This window comes from Drosophila kikkawai, chromosome 2R (assembly GCF_030179895.1).
Source record: "Drosophila kikkawai strain 14028-0561.14 chromosome 2R, DkikHiC1v2, whole genome shotgun sequence".
Taxonomy (NCBI): Eukaryota; Metazoa; Arthropoda; class Insecta; order Diptera; family Drosophilidae; genus Drosophila; species Drosophila kikkawai.
The window spans coordinates 21,060,356-21,082,362 of record NC_091729.1 but is presented as its reverse complement, the minus strand read 5'-3'; the positions used below and the strand labels follow the sequence as shown (position 1 = coordinate 21,082,362).

The 22,007-nt window shown below is 36.7% G+C and overlaps 2 protein-coding genes across 4 annotated transcripts in view; both read right to left on the bottom strand.

Annotated features, from left to right (window-relative positions):
* The window catches only part of Hr3 (Hormone receptor 3), a 35,060-nt gene that overhangs the window by 3,642 nt on the left and 9,411 nt on the right, over window positions 1–22,007 (bottom strand). For 2 of the 3 annotated variants that reach the window (XM_017181643.3, XM_017181644.3), the window contains exon 1: window positions 14,169–14,304. The exons of the other annotated variant lie outside the window; for it this stretch is intronic. In XM_017181643.3, coding sequence (XP_017037132.1) covers window positions 14,169–14,298 — 130 coding nt within the window. In that variant the 5' untranslated portion in view covers window positions 14,299–14,304. Of the gene's footprint in view, window positions 1–14,168; window positions 14,305–22,007 lie in introns of those variants that run through there. 3 annotated transcript variants of the gene reach the window in all.
* On the bottom strand, window positions 15,304–20,107 carry LOC121502872 (GATA zinc finger domain-containing protein 21). The gene is made up of 2 exons (XM_041776853.2): window positions 19,596–20,107; window positions 15,304–15,901 (listed from the first exon to the last, which is right to left on the bottom strand). Exon 2 carries the CDS (start codon window positions 15,693–15,695, stop codon window positions 15,306–15,308), a length of 390 nt encoding a protein of 129 aa, XP_041632787.1. The 5' UTR covers window positions 15,696–15,901; window positions 19,596–20,107; the 3' UTR covers window positions 15,304–15,305.

Here is a 22,007-nt window from a genome sequence, read left to right as displayed (position 1 = left end):
GGTTCTAAGGAAAGTTCCTGTATTAATATATTTTTATTAAAATTATTTATATTAGGTTACTATTTTTATATTTAATAATTAAAATTTTTCTCCTAATAAAAAAATATATTAAAAATTTATAAATATAATTTTCCTCGATATTTTTATACCCTTGCGGGGTATTATAATTTCAGTCAGAAGTTTGCAACGCAGTGAAGGAGACGTTTCCGACCCTATAAAGTATATATATTCTTGATCAGCATCAACAGGGGAATCTTTCTAGATATGTCAGGAAGAAATCAATTTTTTTGCCATTTTTGCATAATTTTATAAGGGGTTACATCATTAAAATTTTGGATTTTGATCAAAAATTGAATTTTCAAAATTTTGAAATGAAGTATGCAGATTTATTAACTGTAGAAAATCTTGCACAGAACAGTTTTCCGATTTAAAATTAATGCTCTTTTGGCCGAGTTATGATATTTTTAAGTTAAAAAAAAAATCAAGAAGTTTTTTAATATAAAAAATCCGATTTTATAATACAAAATAATATTTTTCCAAGTCAAGGAATCATTTCCGACCCCACAAACCATATATATTCTTGATCAGCATTAACATGCGAATCTTTCTAGACATGTCCGGAAGAAATCGATTTTTTGGCCATTTTTGCGAAATTTGATAAGGGGTTACATCATTAAAATTTGCAAAAATGGCCATAAATTTTGATTTCTTAAAATTTTAAGTTTGGTATGCAGTTTTTTTAAATTAATAAAAATTAACACAAAACTGCTTTCCGAATCGAAATTAATGCATTTTTGGCTTAGTTATGATATATTTTAATTGTTACCTGCAAGGGTAACAAACTTTGGCTGGCCAAAGTTAGCTTTCTTTCTTGTTATATTTAATATTAAAAATTTTTCTCCTAATAAAAAAATATATTTAAAATTTATTAATATAATTTTCCTAGATATTTTTTGACTAGATTTTATAGATAATGGTGTTAATATTTAAAAAAATATTAATTGACACACCAAAGCGGAGAAAATAATGTAAATTAAAGCTTGAAAAACAAAGTTTGTAGCCCAGTGTTGGACTTAAAAGCCAGCGTGAGAGAGCGAGAAAAAGGAGAGAGCAGGCAGATTGGTCTCGTCTGGCGGCGGCGGTATTGTGTAATCTAGGCGCTTTGCTGTTGCTTTGCGTATTTACCCACGAGGATGAAAGATGCGCGCTGAACCGAACGCACACAAACACAGACGCAAACTCAGACGCCGCAGCATCCAGCGGCAGCAGCGACGCCGGCAGCGCGGCTAGCACTCAGCGGCAGCGACGCCGACAGAACACAATCAAAACACAACAAACAGCACAGCTTGAAAAATGTGCCAAGCTGCCGCCGCCGAGCCGCTGCTGCTGCGCCGCCGTTCGCCGTTCGGATCGCATTGGAGAAATGTGTGACAGATGATGAGTGAGTGAGTGAGTAAGCGGGGCGACGCTCTGTGTGAGTGAGTGACTGAAATGAAATGTTTTTCAAGTGTCAATGAACTTTCTCAACACGGCAGTATCTCACAGATACAGATACCGCTACATACACACACACACACTCACCAGCATGTCCGTAAACATTCTCGGCGAGCGAAGGAAAAGAAAACAAAAACAAAATCGAAAAGAAAGTTCTCTCGCGCCCCACTCTCTTTATGGGTTTTCTCTTAGGCCCCAAAAAGAGTGCTGCTAAGCAAAGCTCTCTCTTTCGTTGCAACTGACAGACAGATATTTAATTATGGCAGAATGTGTGTCGTCATCACTGGGCTATGCGGGCGACTAAAGGGGGGTGGGGCTTTGGACGGGGGGGACAATCCTTACTTAAACCGCTTTAAACTTTTATCATTCTTGGGCATTACGAAATACTCGAAATACTGGCACGCAAAATGCAGTAAATGCCGACTCTTTTCCCGAAAGAAGAGCTAACATAAATCTTTATCTGAAGAATGCGTGTGTGCGTGTTTATGAGTCTTCAAGACAGATAAGACGACTATTGCACTGAAGAGCGGGCCAGAGGTGAGAGTAAGAGAGGGGGCGAACATACATATCGTTATATCAAGTCAAAGCCTCAAAAGTTTACAGGCAGTTTGTAGCTCATTTTGTATGCAGTTCAGGAAATCGATAAGTCAACCGATAACATTTACATGTGTCGCTTTAAAGGCAATTTACATAAGCGAAAAGTAACTAAGTAAATATATTTTTAAAGTTAAATTTTACCTAGGAAAGACTCTACTTAATTTTCCTTTATATGCTGTTAAGAATTTGTTAGTTTTATTTTATTTATATTTTTAAGACCTTTAAAAGAAATTATTTAAGGCATTAAACTTTTAAAAATTTTGTAAAATTGAATGAATTTTGAATTACTTATGATATCATTTATATTAGCTTTGTCGGGAAATCCACAGAATATTTATTCTTTACATAAATTCCTGTTCAAAATAAATTTCATTTATTTCCTACGGATTTTCCTGCTCTGTAAACTATCTTAGAACTTTTAATTTCTAATTTTACCTTTTTTAAGAACCTACAAAACTCTGTCCCAAAAAAAAAAAATTACAAGACAACAGGTTACCTTAAGGCAATTAACTTTTAATCTACGCACATATTCCCCGATATTTGGGTTAACAAATAGCAGGCTCAAATATTTACTTAATACGCGGCGCGGAAAAGTGTGTCATGAAATACATTTTATTGTCTTATTTGGCATTTTTAGCGATGTGTACTTTAACGGCGAGAAAACAAAATTTATGACATACTTTTCTCGAAATGAACGCAAATATTGGGTGAAATTGTTTGCTTATCAGAGGCAAAAAACGGCACGAATTCATCGCTGAATTTTTTTATGGTCTTAACGGAGTACGTACAAATAAGTAATGAAATGCATCATTCCAGTTTTTAATAAATTTTTAATTAACCAGTGCTGTTTTTTATTGATATGCAGCAGTCCTGCCTTTGCTCAATGAAAACGCATCCATTGAGTTATGTTAGGTAATTCCACATCAACGCTGCACTTGTATCACGTACACGCACCGTTGCCGGGCAGAAACAAGTTACGGAAAATCAACTAAAGAAGCGAAAAGAGTGAGGAAAACCTGCATTTTATTGTTGGCTACGCCTATGCGATATAAAAACAAATTAAATGCTGTCCGAAAACCGCTTAATAAAATAAATTCTGAATGACCAAAATGGCAGCGGGAAAACGCTGAAATATTTTTGCATATGCAATTTATTTGCACAGGCCCCACGGGCTTTCTTTTTTCCACTGCCTTTGCTGCTTTTGCTGGGTGCAGCAATAACCAGAAGTCAAAATTAATATGTTCTTCTTTATGGCGAATGCATGCTAGCAAAAAAATAAAAAGAAATGCAGTTTGCGGCGGCAAAAAGGAAAACCGAGTAAAAAAGCACTGCCACATATGCATGTGTGTGCACTCGCTTAAAAAAAATTAATATGCAACGACATGTGCTAACGAAAAAATAAAAAAAAAAACACAAAAAACATAAAAAGTATCAAAAACCCGGGAGACTGGGCGAGACGTAAAGCTGTCAGCTGGGTGGCCGCAGGAGAGGGACGCCCAGGGACGGGCTGCATATGAATTGCAGTTTTTGGCACTGCGGCGAACGGCAAAGTCAAATAAAATAACAATAACAACGCCAGAAACTATAGCAATAATATAAGAGAGAAAAAAAAACGTAAGCACACACATAACACCTCACGAGCACAGTGTGACAGAGTCGAGAAAACACTGTGGTAACAGAAGATAAAAAGAGAACAATATAAGATGTTATTTTCTAGATTAAAAAAAAAAAATAAATAATAATAATAATAATACAAAATTTCAGCATTGTATTTATTATAATAAATAAAATATAAATAATATTAGTAGAGAGATCCATTAGATTGATACTTTTATTGGGATTAAGTAAAAAAACCCTTAAAATGTAGAGAAAGATCTATAATATTTATGCCTTATATAGTATTTATTAAAGTTTTGTTAATATTAATATAAATTGCAGTATTAATATCCACTTCCTAAACAATCCGTTGGGAATTTTAGTGCATCGCAAGATGTTGATAACTCAATGTTAAGAGGAACCTTACGATTATTCCGATTGTAAGTAAAATATGCTGTAATACATTTGTTTTATCCTGTTTTACAATAAATTTCCCGGTGTTATTATATGCACAACAGTATTGTTATATGAATATATGATTAATAATAAAAAAATGCTCTATTTTATTAATATTGATTTATTTTTAATATATATTTATATTCTATTATTCTTCTAATTTATTATTTACGTTATTGCTAGTATATTTACTGCACTTTTTCACCTATAATTGACCACTGTGCTGTGGCAAAGACTGAAGCAAAGTCAGTTTGCAGTCGACGCAGCTGCGACTGCGATTGCTGCTGCTGTTGTTGTTGCTGTTGCTGCTGCTGCTGCGACTATTGCACAAGTTGCTCGTTCGTTGAATCGGCAGCGACAGCGGCAGCGGCACGAGCTCGTGCTCGGCAGTTCGTCCGACTCGGATTCGCATTGGCAAAAAGCTGCTTCGTAAGTGGGTCAGCGAGCTGAGGTCAATGCACCAGCCAACTGCCTTGTGGCCCAAAGAGAGCGAAGCAAGAGAGCGCGCGCTCTCTTTGGCGTTCGTGCTTCATTCTTTTTGCCGCCAAGCGAATGCTAATAGGAAACTTGTTTCCAGCTTTCACAAAACAACAAAAACAAAGAGAGGGAGGTAAAGAGAAAAAGAAGAATCAAAAGGGGGCGGTGGAGGTGGGGGGGCTACATCTAGCCGGCTGTGCGAAATGCCGTTAGACAGCAGAAGCATTAGCATTAGCATGCTGGCTACGTAATTTCTCGCTTTCTTTTCTGAGCTAGCTTATTATTTTTATTTTTTTCTTCTTTTGCATAAATTTCAAATGCCGTTGGAATTTCGTAAGATTCCGTAAAAAAAAAATTCATTCATTCGCCGGCTTAAATGGAGATATCTTCTCAGCTTGAATATTATGTATTTTATGGCCAGCTAACGGTTGAGTTGCGTTCTTTTGATCGCTCTTTTTGGCCGCAATGATGACCAAAACTTGGCATTTTTTTGTAATGTTTACATTTCGCACTCGTCCGCTCTCGCTCACGCTCTTTCCCTTTTCCCTAGCCCCGTCCCTGTCACACGGCCGTACGTGACGCGAAGCGTTCGTTCTTTTGTTGCCAACAAAAGAATTTCTCATATACAAATTTTGTGTTTTTTTGTTTTTTTTTTTGTTTTTTGACTGGGCCCCGCCAAGTTTATTGACCCACGAAAAGCAGCAGGCAAAAGAGGCGGAAGAATTTTGCCATTTTTAGTCGATTTAAATGAAACGCCAAGCATTTTCACCAAATGATGTAATTCTTTTCTTCTTTTCCGCCTCGTAATCCGATCGTTTCTTTGGGATTTATACCCAAATATTGATGGGTATACGCTAAATATATTTGTAGAGCTGCCGAGTTGCTTTTTGCTCGCAATTAGTCAGCCCTGCGGCCACATGACGTATGCGCAATTTATTATATTGTTTCCCAAACATCACGTATACGCTTCACGTGATGATGAAAGGCGAGAACAATTGGGAAATATATCAGGAGAGCGGCAGAGAGCATCGTGTATTTACGAGTTTTCTTCGAAATGATTCATGGTTCTGTAGAATATTTCCTTTGTAAAGCTAAGATTAAGATTTACAGCCCATTTTAGGTTGCATTTCTACTCAAACATTGAGACTTGAGTTTAAAGTGTAGAGTTAAGGAGGAAATATAATAATTACATTAAATTGCACTAGAAGTTTGGAAGGAAAATATTACTTTAAGCTTTAGAAGAATCCTTTATTAATATAAAATGAAAACTGAATTATAGGAAATTAGTCTGTACTTAGTTTTCTATATTTTCGTTATAAGAATATAAAGGATTCTTCTAAAACTTGGCTTTTAAGCAAATAAATGTTTATTCCATGGCAAGAAATTTAACATTTAACAAAATTTTAAGCTATAATTGCATAGTTTAAAACTTGAATATATACTTTAATGCGGTTTTGATTTATAATTGTAGGTATTTCTATATTTTGACCATATATTTAACCTTGTTAAACATTTTAATACATGTAATTATTAATTCCTAGCACACTGTTATTATTTCTAATAATAATTTAGATCGAAATGCAACTCTTCTAATACATAAAGTCCTACAAAACCTGAATAGATTCCTCTGGCTACCGAAAGCAAACAAGTAAATGCAGCTGAAATAATGAAAATCGTCTGGAAATTTTATTGAACACTGCTCTGCATTCAGGCAGGAATTTTCTATGGATAAATGCATATTTATGTGCGTCCCCAAAGCCCGAGTGCAGCATAAAAAGTAGGCCTGTGGGCATTATTTATGCACCAGCAACGAGAAGTCGAAGCATAAATGAAACTCAAGTCGTAAAAATACAAAAAACAGTAAAGAAAAATAAATTAAAAATATGCGAAAAATACCTTGAAAACCTCAAAAACCACACACACACACACACACAGCTTGTAAGCCGACTCTCTTGGTTCTCTAATTGTTTTTTCGCCAGTGTTTTTGCGCAACAAATGCACTTAAGTAGCCAATTATTTATGGTATTTAAGTGTTTTGACTAAGGCATCAACCGAAAAGAACTCGGCATCAACATTTGCCCGAAACAAGAATTTTTCAAGTTGAGCCAGACACCAAGACAAAGTCAACAAAAAAATAATACTGCGAAAACTGCATTCTGTGTTCTTAAAGAAAATCCATTCATTGTGGTTGTCGGTTGATGGAAACCAGGCAAACTCGTTTTTCCACCATTAATTAAAATTGGTTTTTCTATTTTTTTTTTTCTATTTTTTCTATTTATTTTTGTGGTTGTTTTTGTTTCATTTTCGGTTGAAATGTCTGCAAAATTAACAACAACAACGCTAGTCGTTTGCTACTGAAAAAAATCAGAAGAAAAACCAGCTAGGCGGCGGGGCGGGCATGCGAGGGAGATAAAGTGCTTCTATCCGCCCTGTTGGCTGTACTGCCGCTGGCGTCATGCAAATTGTAATCAACAAACAACAAAATTTTCTGTAGAGTTGAAAACTATACTGCAACAGCACGGACACCGGCACAGTGAGCACTCCAGTGGATGCAAGTGATTGACCATAAAGCTTGTTATTTACTAGCAAGTAGTAAATGTAATAGGTCCAATAAATAATGCCAAAATTGGCATGTGTATACACATATTTTGGGAAAATTAATTAAAGGTAATATAAACATTCTATTATGAGTTTGGATGGTATAACTCCGGGAGATATTCCTTTATGAGCTGGGTTTTAGTACGAGATTGATAGGAAATTTAATTAATTTAAATTTTAAAATATAAAATTAGATAATATTTAGAGTAATCTTGAAGCTTTTTTGTTTTTCTGGTTCATATTTTAACTGTTTACGTTAACGAGTTAAACAAATACTTATAAAAACTTGAATTTATTATGTTTTTTCTACGAAATTATAAAGTTTAAGGCTTCAAGAACATTATGCCAAGGCACAGCACAGGGACTTTGAAACCCTTTACCCTTTACCTTTAAAATAATTTGTATTTATGCTAGTTAAAAACTGTATCTTAAATCTATATGTAAATTAAGTTCTTGTGCTTAAAAAAAACCAAAACAACTTGCAGGGCTAAGAAAATTCCTAAAAATATCTTGCATAAATTGCAACATTTTCCAAAAAGTTTTTGTAATTTCAAAAACCTAACTAAGTTTCGTTTAAAGCCTCTCCAAATTAAATAATTAATTTAATAATTTTTGTAAATTTTTAGGCTGCCTCCACTGTAGCCACAAATACAACAACAAAAATACAGGCAAAGGCAAAAAACATTCATTTTGTTTTTCCACTTTTCGCTGCCAACTTCAACCGGGCGCCCCCCTTCCGCCCCAACTCCCCTTGGGTGCCCACCCCGCCTCCCTTCAGCCCCACCAAAAACCCCGCTGCAGCCGCTTCATCATGCAACTGTTCGCGCCGCGTCGCACTAATATCCGTCCTTGGCTCGTCTGTTCAACTTTGTCCCAGTTTCTCGCATTTTGTTGGCGCGCTTTGCCTTTGCCTCCACCAACGTTGCATTCTGTCTAAGTGTGCGAGTGTAGAGTGTATTGGTTTGGTGTGAGTATCTGTGTGCGAGTGCACTATGTGTGTGTATATATATTTGTCTATTCATTTGGCGACGCGACTCAAATGCTATGTCTGTGAATCTGTTTGTGTCTGCATTGTGGGGCACATGCAATCTTTTATTTGCTGCCTATATGCACGTATACGTACAAACACACACATTCTCACATGTAATCACGCACACAGATACAGCAGGAGAGGAAATAATAGTGGTGAATTTAAGCTGAATTAATAAAAGAAACAGAAAAATTAATTGATTTTATTTAGGAAGATAGTACTTCTTTGGGATTCTCTGCTAAACTTTCTAAGTATTTAATGGTGTTTACTGTAGAGACTAGAACCAGTTGAGAATTATAGTGCTAATTCAGTGCTAAAGCAACGCTTCTATTTAAATCCAAAACCGTAATTTGTAAGATTTCGTTTTTATGAACCTGAACTTTATTATTGATTAGAAATGAACCCAGAAAGCTATGATGACCCTATAAATAACAAAAGAACTATTGTATTGAGAGTTTAGAAATATAGAAATATATATAGAATTCAAATTTATTAATCCGCAGTTTTTGGAAGTAATTTAAAATGAGTACATAACTCAATATATTTATAGGTCTTATTATTCCCTTGTCTATTTATTAACCTTCTAAATTCTTTATAAATCAAGGAAACCCACTATTATTTTGAACCCAGCTGTGTCGCACACACACTTTCGTAAATATTTATCGTCGCGAGTATATGTTTATATATTCGTGTGTGACAAACTCACGCACAAAACGTTAAACTATGCGAAGAGTTGCATAGATAAGATACGCAGCTGCGATCGCGAGGGGGGTTGCTGGGGCGGTGGGGCTTCTCTGGGGGTTGATGGATGCATCGATGGCAGGGGAGAGAGAGAACGAGAGGAGGGGCCCACTCATGCATCGCATTTGATGTCTGCTTTATAATTACTAGAATAATATTATTTAATTTATTTTTTCGTCGTTGTTGCCTAACCACACACATAATGAAAACGTTTGTCATTTCGGCTATTAGGTTTTTGTCATTTTTTTTTTTTTTTTGTTGAAACCATACTTATTGAACGGATGTCGTTATATGCACTCATGGACTGTTTATATTTTTCACAATTCAGAAAGTGCAATTAACCTAAAAGAGCTACAAGTTACAGTTTGTTAGAGATTCTAAATATACAGAGAACAATTATGTTAAAAGACATGGAATAATTAAACAAAAAAATGATTATTTGAAGTTTATATTTAATATTTGTTTAATATACTAAATGTACATAGAGAATTATTATGTTTAAAGACAGAGAATACTTAGAATTAGTTACTTTGTTGTACAAGTTTCTGTCTTAATTATATTCTCCCCCCTGTAATCTTTGGTATTGCGTAAATTGCATTATCATGAACTATAGAACTTTCTAGTTTTCATTTACCATCCAGTGTCTAGTATTCTATTTGGATTTCTTGTCTATAGCCTCTCATATATAGCATTGAAGTTGCGGTGGCCTTATGACACACATTCTGTGGTTAGGCTTATCTCGTTTATATGTAAAAAGAAAAAAAAAGTTTATTTTTGCCACACTTGTACGTACAATAGTTTTGTGAAGGAAAAGACAAACAGATAGAGCCTGTTCCATCTCGCTCATCGATCAGAGTCCAAGTGGAAGCATTTACCAATCGATCGCTCGAGATAATATCAATCAGAGCATGGCTTTAGGTATACCTTTGAATCAATATAGCATATAAAGCCCATTTTATGGCTCTATATAGACTGATAATTCCCAGACAATGTTTAGGGTTGGGCTACGAAGTCCGATGAATATCTGTTCGAATTTCTTGTGTCATTATCTCAGCGATTAGGTTACCCCCAGGGTCATTGAACTCCAGCCTTGCTTACTCATTTGTATTTGCTCACTTTTTTTTTTTTTTGGCCACACTCTTGTAAGGTTCCATAAATTATCAGCCTGGTGTGTATGTGGTTTCTGCATTTCATAGTTTTCTAGGACACATGCGAATGAACTTTTCGGGAACAATAACAACACCATTCAAAACAGAACACATTACTCTGTTTGCTTCCAGCAGACAGCAGGCCAGAATATTTCAAAATATTTGCATGCTCCACATACGGAATCTATATAAGATATATGGGGGTGGGAACTGATGGGAAATTCCATGCCAAATTGAGGTTTTTTCTATTCGAAATGGAGAGATGACTCTGAACAAGCTCCGGCAAATTGTGTGCTTAAGTGCGTCCATATTCATTACAAACATCTGTCAACTATCGGCAAGACCAAAAATGTTTCACAGGCTCTGTTTGAATAAAAAAAAAGAGAGAGATGGGGAGGAAGGTCCTTTGAGGGCAATATCAATATGCTATAAGTGCTCAAAAATATATATATCTCTTATCAGGATGAAGCTACTACACACAAGACATCAAAAGGAGCTGATTGCCTCTATTACAAGTCGTATCTTTGGTAAAATCAAATATGATGTCATATAAAATCCGACCTTAGCTAGCTTTACCAGCATAGGAAAAGGTTCTTTTCAAGATTAAATTGATTTTTTTTAGGAAATCGTTATTATATTGGTAATAATACTATATATAATCTTGTTATCGTGTGTTTCATATAAAAATTAACTAAATTATAATGTTTCCTGCCTTGTTTTTTGAGGTAATAATTACCAAGGTAATATATTTTAATTTACTGATCGTAAGGAAGTTAGGATCCAATTTATATGGCTCTTTATCGTGTGTGCTAAATCGGAAAACTTAACGGCAGAGTTCCGTCCGTCAGAAAGGAAGTCAAAAGTTCGGCGACTTTTCTAATCCGGCAATTAATACCGCATTTACATGAGGCGGCAACAACAGCAAGAACAACAACTCGAGTAACAGTAACGGCGATAGAAGCCGTAATCATGGAAATTCACGCAATAATTGTCAAACAAAGAAGTGAACACCATTTCCCCCTCATTCTCTCTAGCTCTCTAGAGCTCTCTCTCTCTCTTTCCTCGCTCTGGCTCATTTTTATGGCTCCAAAAACTTTGACTGCATAAATAATAATTTGGGTTTTGTTGGCGGCGGCAAAGAAAGGAAAATAGAAATGGGGGAGAAGTGGAAAAAGCCATAGAAAGTATTGTTGGGATGTTGTAATTGTAATGTGCGTGGCGTGGGCAGCGCTGCTAGCGTCGCTGCCGCTCCCGCATAACGTCGCTGCTCTCACGCACTCTGCACTCTCCCAATCTCCCACACTCTCTCTCTCTCTAGCCGCTGCTCTATCAGAGTGCGTGTGTGTGTGTGCGTGCGAGTTGAATGACCGCCGAAAATAAATTTTTTTTCCTCGGTTTTAGACTTTTACTATGTTGATTGTGCGTGCGTGAGTGTGTGTATCTGTGTGTGCTTTGGCGCTTCTCAAACGCACACTAATTCACTACTCGCACTCTCCCAAACAGTCAGAAATTTTTGGGTAGCTTCATAGTTTTTTTGTTTCTATTTCTTTTTCATTATTTTTGTTTTTTTTTTTTTTCGAGTGTTAAACGGGCGTTCGCACTATCTCGCAGGGTCGTTGTGGGTAGAGAGGGGGAAGAGGTGGCAGAGAGGGGGGCCTGCATGGGGCTTTATATTTTCTACTCATTTGTTTCTATGCCTTTTTTGAGTGCGTGTGTGTGTGTGTGTGTGAGCTGACTACACAAACACAAACACACTTGAACAAAAGTTTTCTGTCTGACTTTTATGAATATTTTTTTATTGTCCTCTCTCTCTCTCTTTCTTGTCAACTCTTTCGCTTTTTAAATTTCGTTTTTGGCCGCTTTCTGTTTACGCCGCAAAATTTCTTTCACTTTGCGTACGTTTCTATCTGTTTCAAAAAAAAAAAAAAAACAAAAAAACTTAAAAAAATACAATAAAAAAACATAAAACAGAAAAGAAAACGCAAAGAAAGAAAGGCAAAATGGCAAAAGGCAGTAGCGAAAAAGTGAAAATTTCAATAATAAAATAAAAGTTGATTTTGCGGAAGTCATAAACGCAAATTGCATGCCAAAAGCAACAGTGACTAGTGACCCCCCCCCCCCTTTTCTACGCTCCTGTGTCCGGTGGCAGCAGCTCCCTTAATTGCTCCCACACGCAACTCTAGCACACAAAAAAGGGGGTTAGATCGTCGTCAACGATTAAGATTTATGCTAGAAATAATACATCCTTCGTAAGCCAGCGGCAAAGCCTAATTGCATTCACTTGAGAAGGGTTCAAGGAACTCCCATTAAATGTGTATTAATTTAGTTGTGACTTCTACTAAGGATTAAAGTCCCTCAAAGCAGTGGAAAATAAATTAATTGAGTCCTTTGAGCCTCCATTTTTGAGTAAATTAAACTATTAATGAGTCAGCAAATAGAAAATAATTAAAATAAAATATTTTTATTAGCCTATTAAAGAAGTTTTTATAGAATATTAATATTTGTATTATATTAGATGCCATAATTTTTTTCAAAATTAAATTAAATGTAGCAAATGTAGCTATAAGAATTACAACATTGTTAAAATATAATATATATATATTTTTCAGTCCTTTTAAATACCTCAGTTAACAAAAATTAAACTCTTTTTTTAGTATAATTTATTGTTAAATTTAAATTTAATTATTCTGGTCTTATTTTTCAAGAATATTAAAACCTTGTAATGAAAAGTAAAGCATATTAAGCTTTATAAGCCCACATATGTAAATCCCAGACCCAAATTAATCATCACAAATACAATGTATATTCAAACACCCACAACTTTTAATTATGTTTAAATATATTTTCTCTGAAAGTTTCTTCTTTTTTGGCCCAATAAAAAGTGCCGAAAAATACAATCGAATCAATTGTGGATAGTGCGAAATGAAAATCTGCCCAATAACTGTAAAATACCATGAAGGAAGCCCATTAACTAATACCAGCAAAAAGTGTAATTCATACATCGCATATTTATTTATATGGCTTGTTGAAACTTTGTTGGCATTACAATATCTCGCATATATTTATTTTTACGACTGGCGCGCGAACTTTTATTCGCAAGTTTCTTTTTCATTTTAGTTTTCTTTTTTTTTTTTATTGTGATCTTTTTAGTGTACTTTTTTTATGATGGCTGTGTTACATATACAATTTGTATCTTGTATCTGTTGGGCACCGTCTCTTTCCTGTTCTCTGATTGCCTTTTCGAATTAAAAATTAGTTGAATTGTCAATGCAAAAAAAAAAAGACAAAAAAAAGAGCCACACACTAACAACAGACAAATGCAAACCGAGTGTGTTTCGTAATATTCAGCTTGGCTGTCTTTCTTCATTTACGAATTTCATGGATTTCCCTTAAATAATTTTGGTTGCTGGTCTTCAGTTGTTGTTTTTGTTGAGAAACCCAAGTGACTTTCACTGCCAACAAGCCAACAAAATAACAAAGTAAAGGTAAAAAATATAAAAAAAAGAGCAGCAACTCATTTCGGGACCAACTGACTGACTGACTGAGTGACTCTGCTTTGCCACATAAAACCACAAACTTAACTGGATTTCATTAAATTTACACTTTATTTGGCTTTTGCTGTTTTTTTGTGCAATTTTCATGAAAGTTCACACTAAAGGCTTACTTAACTTACTGATTTTTGGTAGTTTTATAAGAGAAGATACTTCCTAAAGGATTCAAAATTGTTTATATTATATATATATTATTGTAAATTGTTTATGCAATACCTTTGCAAGCGGAACTAACAACTATTTTAAGTTTATTATCAAGCCCAGACTGTGGTTGTGGTTATTTTGAGTAGTTTTATTTGAAAACTTTCCAACGACCTTAATGATATTATGTATATTTTTCCATAAATATGACCATGTTTCTAATATATAAAATTCCAAGATCTTCTTTTAGAAAAACCTTTTTTCCCAATCTGTTTTCCAAGACTTTTTCTTACTGATTGTTCTTAAGTTAAGTACTATTTGTATTTAAACTTGGTTTACCTTTGATGGAACCGCTGGAGTTATTTTGTCCCGCTGGCGATTGGACGTTGCTTTGACCGAGGTTATTTGCGTGTGCTTCCAGTTTCGAAGTGACGCTGCTCCACATGTCAAACATACGTTGCGTATACATAATTATTAATGAGAAATGCGAAGCTTTGGTGACGTTTGTAACGTTTGCTGGTTGCCGATGACGATGACGATGTCGCTGCAGTTGATTGGCCAAATAGTTATGTATATGTACACTTGGTATCAGTTGTTGCAACCGCTAACACCGCACGCACACACATTCACACACACACACACGGTGGCTCATGCCGCGGGCATACGAGGCGTATGCGCAATCTGGCCTCTCTTTGCAGTCGAATGAATTTGAATTTAGCTTGCTTGCTTTTTAGTTGTAGTTTTAGTTTTAGTTTAACTTGGGTTTTGTTTTGTAAATATGTAAAACGTTGTATACAGTATTTAATAGAGTGTTATATATATATATTTATGTATGTATATAGCTTTATATAGCTGCCCTTTCGCTTCCAAAACTGTGGTTGTTTAGCCAATCTTTCGTATTGCACTTGGTCTTTTTATTTATTATTTATTTATTTATAAATTTACTTTTTGTGGCTTGTGTGTTTTGCTGCTTAGCTTGCTTCTCGTGTCCATATAGAGGTTTTCCAATGCTTTTATGAATGAATTTTCCGCGCTTTTCGCATTTAAAGTGTGAATCAAGAACTATCACAGTGTGTGTGGGTGTTTTTTATTTACTTTTTTTTTTTTTGTTTTGTGAGACGAGGGGGGCTGTGTGTGTGAGAGAGGGGGCTTGCCAATCGATATATGTATATATATTTAATTTGTTTGTATATTGCTATATATATATGTATATATATATATATATATATAATGTATATAATGATCTAACGTTGTCAGGCCTGTAGGTACTAAATTGTTGATGTTGTTGGATCTGATGTTATATATTGTTGCTGCTGCTTAATTAATTATATCCTTTAATAAGACACTTGTTCGCGTATGTATATTATTATTAAGTGTTTTTTTGTTTTTTTTTTTATTTTTTGTTACGAGTTATTTAAAGCAATTTTCTATGTGTGTGTGTGTGTTTGATAATATCTAAATTTACAATCAAGCAACTCAACCCTTTTGCAATATGTGCAGATTGCTGTTGCTGTTGCTGTTATTATTGTTATTGCTATTGTAGTTGTTGTCGTTTGAATTTTTGTTGTTGTTGTTGGTTTTGGTTGCTTTGGGCAATTGTTGTTGCTGCTGCCGCTGCTGCTGCTGCTGTTTTATCACTTTCACTGCGTTATTGTTGCTGCTTCTTCGGTTGCTGTGATTTTTATTGTGTTGCTTGTTGCTGCTGCTGCTGCTGCTGCTGGTTGTTGTTGTTTTGCTGTTGTGGTTGTTGTTGTTGTTATTGTTGTTGCTATGCTCATTGTTTTGTCGATTTCTCTGTTTTGCTTGATTCCAAATCAAAATTTCCAAAAATACGAAAATTTCACGACAATTAATTCCGGAAGACATTTAGGCGCAATCTGTTTCTCATCGATTCGAACTGTCGCTGCCTTGGAAACGTTCATCAGTTTTATATTGTATATATATATTTAATCGGTCCTCAGCTTGAACACTTTGATGTACAAAATGGTTTGGCCAGTTATGTAAATACTTTTGCTACGCACTGTCAGCCATGGCCAATTCATGGCATTCAGCATATTGCACGGGAATGATGTCTGCGGATGGGAAATTGGTTTTCATCAAAATGGCGTCATCTTTCGATAGTTCGATAGCGATAGATCCGATCGAAAGATGGCCGCCTCTTACGAGTGTGTTTGTGTGTGTGTGCCGCTTATTGCTTTACAATTTTTTGCAACATTTATGATTTAAGTTATAAGAAAATAGAGCAGATACTTTTCATAATTAACGAACAATTTCAAACTATAAAAAGTATCTATTTCATAGTTATAATTTTGGTTCTTTCTTAAGAAACATTAAGGTAAAAACATTAATTACTATCCGGGACACTCATCGCAACAGGGAGATCACATTTGTTCAGGACATACTTTTAAATTTTAATTGATGTATTGTATATCAGGTTCAAATTAATCTTTAATTTTGTACATTTGTGGGCTATAACTTTTTTCATTTCAAATATATAACAAAAGTATTCAAAGGTAATAGCCAATTTTCCCTCTAACTCCTATGAAAGTTGTTAAAACACCTTAAGATTCCCTATAAACCAAACTCCACGAATAAAGCCTCAGTATATCCCTAACAATATTTAACAAATATTCAATATATCGAAATATTTTATAACGAATCACCTTCAATGATATATTACCCAAAAGGACATGACATTTTCCCAATGATCCTACATTTCCCTGTATGCAAGCAACGCAATTCAGGGAACTGTGCCGAACCCCAAACCCTCGAAAAAAGGAAAACCCCAAGTAAAGCCTGTTAGCTCTCCCTTTTTTCGGTTGGCAACTCCCTTTTGCGGGGCGATGATTATATGGACATGAACATGAAAAATCGATAAAGAAATGGGATTTAAGGGTGCCCAGACACAGACGGGGGGGCTGGGCAAGGAAATTGGGGGGATTGTAGGGGAAAACCTCTGAAATGCAGCGCATAAATCTCGTCGCCAAGCATTTGTGGGTGTGTTTGCCAGTGTGTGTCTCTGTGTGTGTGTGTGGGTAAACATAGAAAAAAGTTCTATGACCCAAAGCTCAAACACACACACACACACACACACTAACGAGCCGGCAAACCCAATGAATATAAAAACATTTTTACTTTTCCCTCTCTTCCTCTCTCTCCGCCTCACCCACTCTCTTCTCCGACAGGGGGGGCAGTGCCGGGTGGGGGTAGTGTAATCACTTTGTTGGGCGGCTTTTCGGGGGTGGCTTTTGGGTGGCCATGCGGAAGCCGCTGGCGTAGACATATAAAATACGTCACCAAAGCGACAGCAACAACACTGAAATTGTGCCAGCTCAGTGGCATAAAGAGATGGGGCGAGAGAGAGAGAGCAGAGAAATTTACATATAGACGGAACGGAACGCAATGCAAAGAAAATGCTGAAAAGAAAATGAAAATGAATAGCCAGCAAGCCCCACCGTGTACACAGAGTAGTGTGCTGTGGAAATGTGAAATTCTCTCTCTTTCTTCTCGGCTCTTCTCTTCTCACAGCGCCAACGAACTTACTAACGGTACCCCAAAGCTAACGAGCCGGTCAAGCCGATGATGGAGCAAAGAGAAAGAGTGCCAAGGGGGAGTGAGTGAGAGAGAGAGAGGCGCTCGATAGATTGGGGGGAGTGGGAGGCAGAAGCCGAAGGCGGTTACAGTTACAACAGCAACAGAGCGACAGCAAAGCAGACGACAAAGTTTACAAGGCAGCGCTGTCGGCGTCGCTGCTGCAGCGCTGCTGCCGTGCTGTTGGTGTTGTTGTTGCCGTCGCAGTACGTTGACGCCGACGAAAAAGACCAATGACCTATGGAATGGGTGGGCTTCTGCCCCGCCGTTGCCCCCAGTTTTCCGCCAGCGGCTTCTGCTTAGGCCGTTTTCCGCTTTCCACACGGCAAGAAAATGTCACAGAAATCGATTAAAATCGAGCTGGGTTCTATATTTTGAATTGCCTGAGATTCTATTATAATGCAGGATCTTGAATCCTGTTGCTTATCTTTAAGATCCTTTCAAATCAGAACCTTCAATGGGATATTACTTAAATCTTATCCAAAATCGTGGAAGATTCATAAAATAAATAATTTGTTGAAATTACTATAAAATAGTGAACTATATCTTTTTATAATTCTATTGATCTAGTTTTTAATGCCTTATTTTGATCATAAATCCCTTCCAGTACATCCTATATTTAATTAATTTCTCAAAAAAGTCCACTAAAAATTCCTCCATTCATTTTTTCTTTGCGTGCATCCTTTAGTTGTTGTTGCTGTTGGGGTGGCACACTTATGGGCGACACATGGAGTGTGTGCTGTGTCTGTGCCTGTGTGCCTGTGTGCCTGTGTGTGCTTAGCAATGTTGTTCCACTAACGGTAATGCAAACAGTCGACTAAAAAGGCAGGAGAGGGGGGGCTCCAGAAGGCGGAGAAGGAGGCACCAGTGGAGGAGCCAAGTGGGTGGTGGCCACACGGCGACGACCGTCGACCGACGACCGACGACCGACTTTGCTCTGCTCTGAACTCGCCTGAACTGAAACTGAACCGTACGGAGGATAGAAGTCGGTGCAACTACCGCCTCTAACTGCTTCTAACGACAACAATAACAATTGTTGATAATCATAAGTTGCCACAATGGACGCAGACACAAAACTGCTGGCTGGCTGGCTGCAAGCTGTATGCCACAAAGGGGGGGGAAAAACTATGGACAAGAAAAGGGCATAGCATCGCATCTCGGGCTTTGTTGCCGGAGATTCGGGCTCCTAAGATCTCCACAGAATGGGCAAAGACAATGGACCACGCCGAAAGCAGAAACAGATGCAGCGCCGCCGGATACTGGGATACAAACTACAGGGAACACTATGAAAAATTGCGAAAATCTCTCAACTGACAGTTGGCAATAGTTGCCCCCTAAAAGGGGTTGATAATTGGGGGAAACTCATTCCCAAGTATCTAGCAACGGAAAAACCCAACCTCATGAGGGGGCATATAACAATAGAGGAATTTAATGATCTAACAGCATTTTGTGCTGGGTCCTAAAATACTATATATCTCAAAACTATAAATCTGAGATGTTTTTTAAAACTTTCAATCTGTTTTTAAAGATTTGTAAAGGTAATGCGTTGCCTTATCTAAATTTTACTTTAAAACACAATGCTTTATGATTCATTGTAACGAAGTTTAAAAAATTTGGTAAAAGTGTCTCAAAATCCTTTGAAAAAAGCCAAACTTTGAAATTGTGACAACAAATAAAGTGAGTTTTTCAAAGAAATTGCCTTTTCAAAAATCTATTTTGAAATTATAATCATATTCCTCCAATCTCTAAGATATAACTTTAACTTGTACCAGCTAGAACCCTAATAATTCTTTATAAATGATTTTTAAGAAAATAAAAAGTGCTCAAACTTCACTTGAAATCTCAGTGCAAAGTCCAACTATAAAACATAATGTACACGTGTCCTTAATAAACTCTAAATATGCCTGCTAGCTAATCCTAAACGATGCCATAAATTTCCCCAAACAATCTCATTTAATCCCTCCTGATCGTGTGATATATCCATAGGCTGGTGGTTATAGCTATCCAATTAGAGGCAAAAATTGATTATTCCAATAAATTATCCAATTTGCGGGCGCCGAGAAGGCTTTGTGTGTTTCCATGTTGCGATGATTTTCTATTTTGTTAATATTATTAAGTGGTTTATCCTTTCGGCACACACACACACATATATATATTGACCGATCGTACACATACACAGAGATTGGCGTTGTTTTTGTTGCACAATCGAGGGGGAGGAGGCTGTGTGGGTGGAGGGTAGCTATATTTTGCATTCCCTTTTTTTTGTCGCCTGGATTTTACGGTAGTTTTAAAGAGTATTACGTCACTGGCACTTCCGTTTCCGTTTCGGTATCGGTATTGGTATTTGTTTTTATTCCTTGCGCGTTGCAATTGTTGCAGTTTTTATTTTTCGTTATTTTTTTTGTAGGCACGATGTGGATTTTGAATGCACACGATATTTAGATTGATTGATTGACTGACTGGTACTGTATAGTATCTACAGAGTATAGCTATATAGATATAGGCATAATCTATGATTCTTGCGCTTATTTGTGGTTGTGTGTGTGGATCTGAAACCGAACAAACTTCAGCTGCCGCCGTTGCAGCCACTGCAACTGCAACTGCAACTCATGTTGCAAATATTTCTCGTATTTATTTATTTCTTAGCACTTGACACACGCGTGGTTTTGCCTTTTTAATTATTTATTTTTTATTTTAATATATTTTTTTCCCAGGGGGAAAGGTGTCGTGGGCCGAGGGGGGGCGGTGTTTGGGGGGCTCTTGTTTTTTTTTCTGTGGAGGGGGGGCAAAACGCATAGACGACACACAACATACACACGCACAGAGAGGAGGCACACAGACACAGACGCAAATGCACGCACACGCTGGCACGCGAGATGGGAAATAATACGGTTACAGAGAGTATAAACAACAACAACAAATAATTAATAATAAAGATACAACGCGCCACGCATCGTAACCCGCCGCCGCGAAACGCTCAATACGAGGTGTAGCTGAAGAGTGCCTCAAAATGCTATCGAGTTCGTTGTCGTCGTGCGGCGGCAGCGCTGCGGGCAGCGCAGCAGCAGCGTCGCAATGCGGCAGCAGAGAGCGACGGCGGCGGCTCTCTCTCTCCCCCAACAAGCACAAGTAAGAAAGCTATGGGAGGGTGGGCTGCACTAAAAGATACCCTGTACTCAAATCGGTGTGGGTTCTATGAATAAAACTAACAGGTTTTTCGACTTCAGATGTTAAGAAATTATTTGGCAAAGTAATCCTCTTTGTATCTATTTTGAGAAGAGTATCTTGGAGTACTCTTTGCCTTGGGTATTTGTTTTTACATGAAAATACAGTATACTATTCAGTTGAAGCTGATTACTTATATATTTACACTACCCAGTCGGAGATACTTCCTTATGCCCAGTTACATTACATTTTCAGCTGGCCCTAAGCTATAATACCCTTGTAACCTATGGCTACCGCGTATAAAAAGAGAGTAGTAAATGGGTATATGTGTCTCTGTGCCGATGACTTCTTCAGTTCGCTGCCCCAACCTCGCTTCACCCGCCCCTCCAACTGCCTCTCGTGTGCTCCACTCATTTGCCTCGTCCGCTTTGGGCCGCTCATTCGCTATGGCAACCGCTCTGAAAATTTTTCCACAAGCAATCTGACTGCCGCTCTCTTGCCGCCTAATCAGCTGTTATCTGGGGGCTCTCTCTTCGGCCCCAAGTATTTTGGTTTCTCTTAAGCAAAGAGCGGGAGCTTTTTTGGCGCTTCCTTCAATTAGCAGGTCAATTGCTTTTTAGGCCAAAATGTGTGCACTGCAGTCAGTAGCAGCGGGCCAGCCTTTAATTGCACTTTTTAAGTTGGCAAATTGCTTCAAACGCTTTTTCGGTTGGGGAAGGGAAAGGGGAAGCGGAAGGGGTTAACTGGAAATTGGCTCTAAATTATAGCGCTTGGGTCCTGTCAACCAGCTTTTCATTATTGAATATTTTGTCTTGGGTTTTTATAGAAAATTAAATTACGAGGGAATATTAAGGAAGTAGTTTTGGCTTTGAGGAAGAAGTGATTAATATAGGCACTACTTATAGTAAATCAGGCTTTTCCTTAATAAAATTCCATATTTTCCTTCCCTTTTTGGTAAAAGAAAATTCCTTATCAATTATTTTAATAAAATAAAAGACTAATATAAATAAGCTTTACTGAAATAAAGACCTACATATATAGGTATTTAGCTTCTTGTAATTGTATTAAAATATTCTGTTTATTTTTAGCCAGGGTTAAAATATTTGTAAGTAAAGATATATATACAAAGTACTAAAGATACGTATACCTCTTTCCTTGTAATAATGGAAACTCATTAGTAAAATATAATTTATTACATTCTTTAAAACCTAATAAAACTAAAATTAGGTTAAATACCGAAACCGCTCATCTAATATGGGTATATATTTTTTATTAATTTTATAAATATTCAAAACATTTTGCTTGCAAAAATGCAAAAAACCAAACAGTCAAGGTGAACTGCAGATGGAGTTTGCTGGCCAATTAAAAATGTTAAAATTAGTTTAAATCATTTGGCAATTTGGCTTTCGAAGTTTGCCAAAA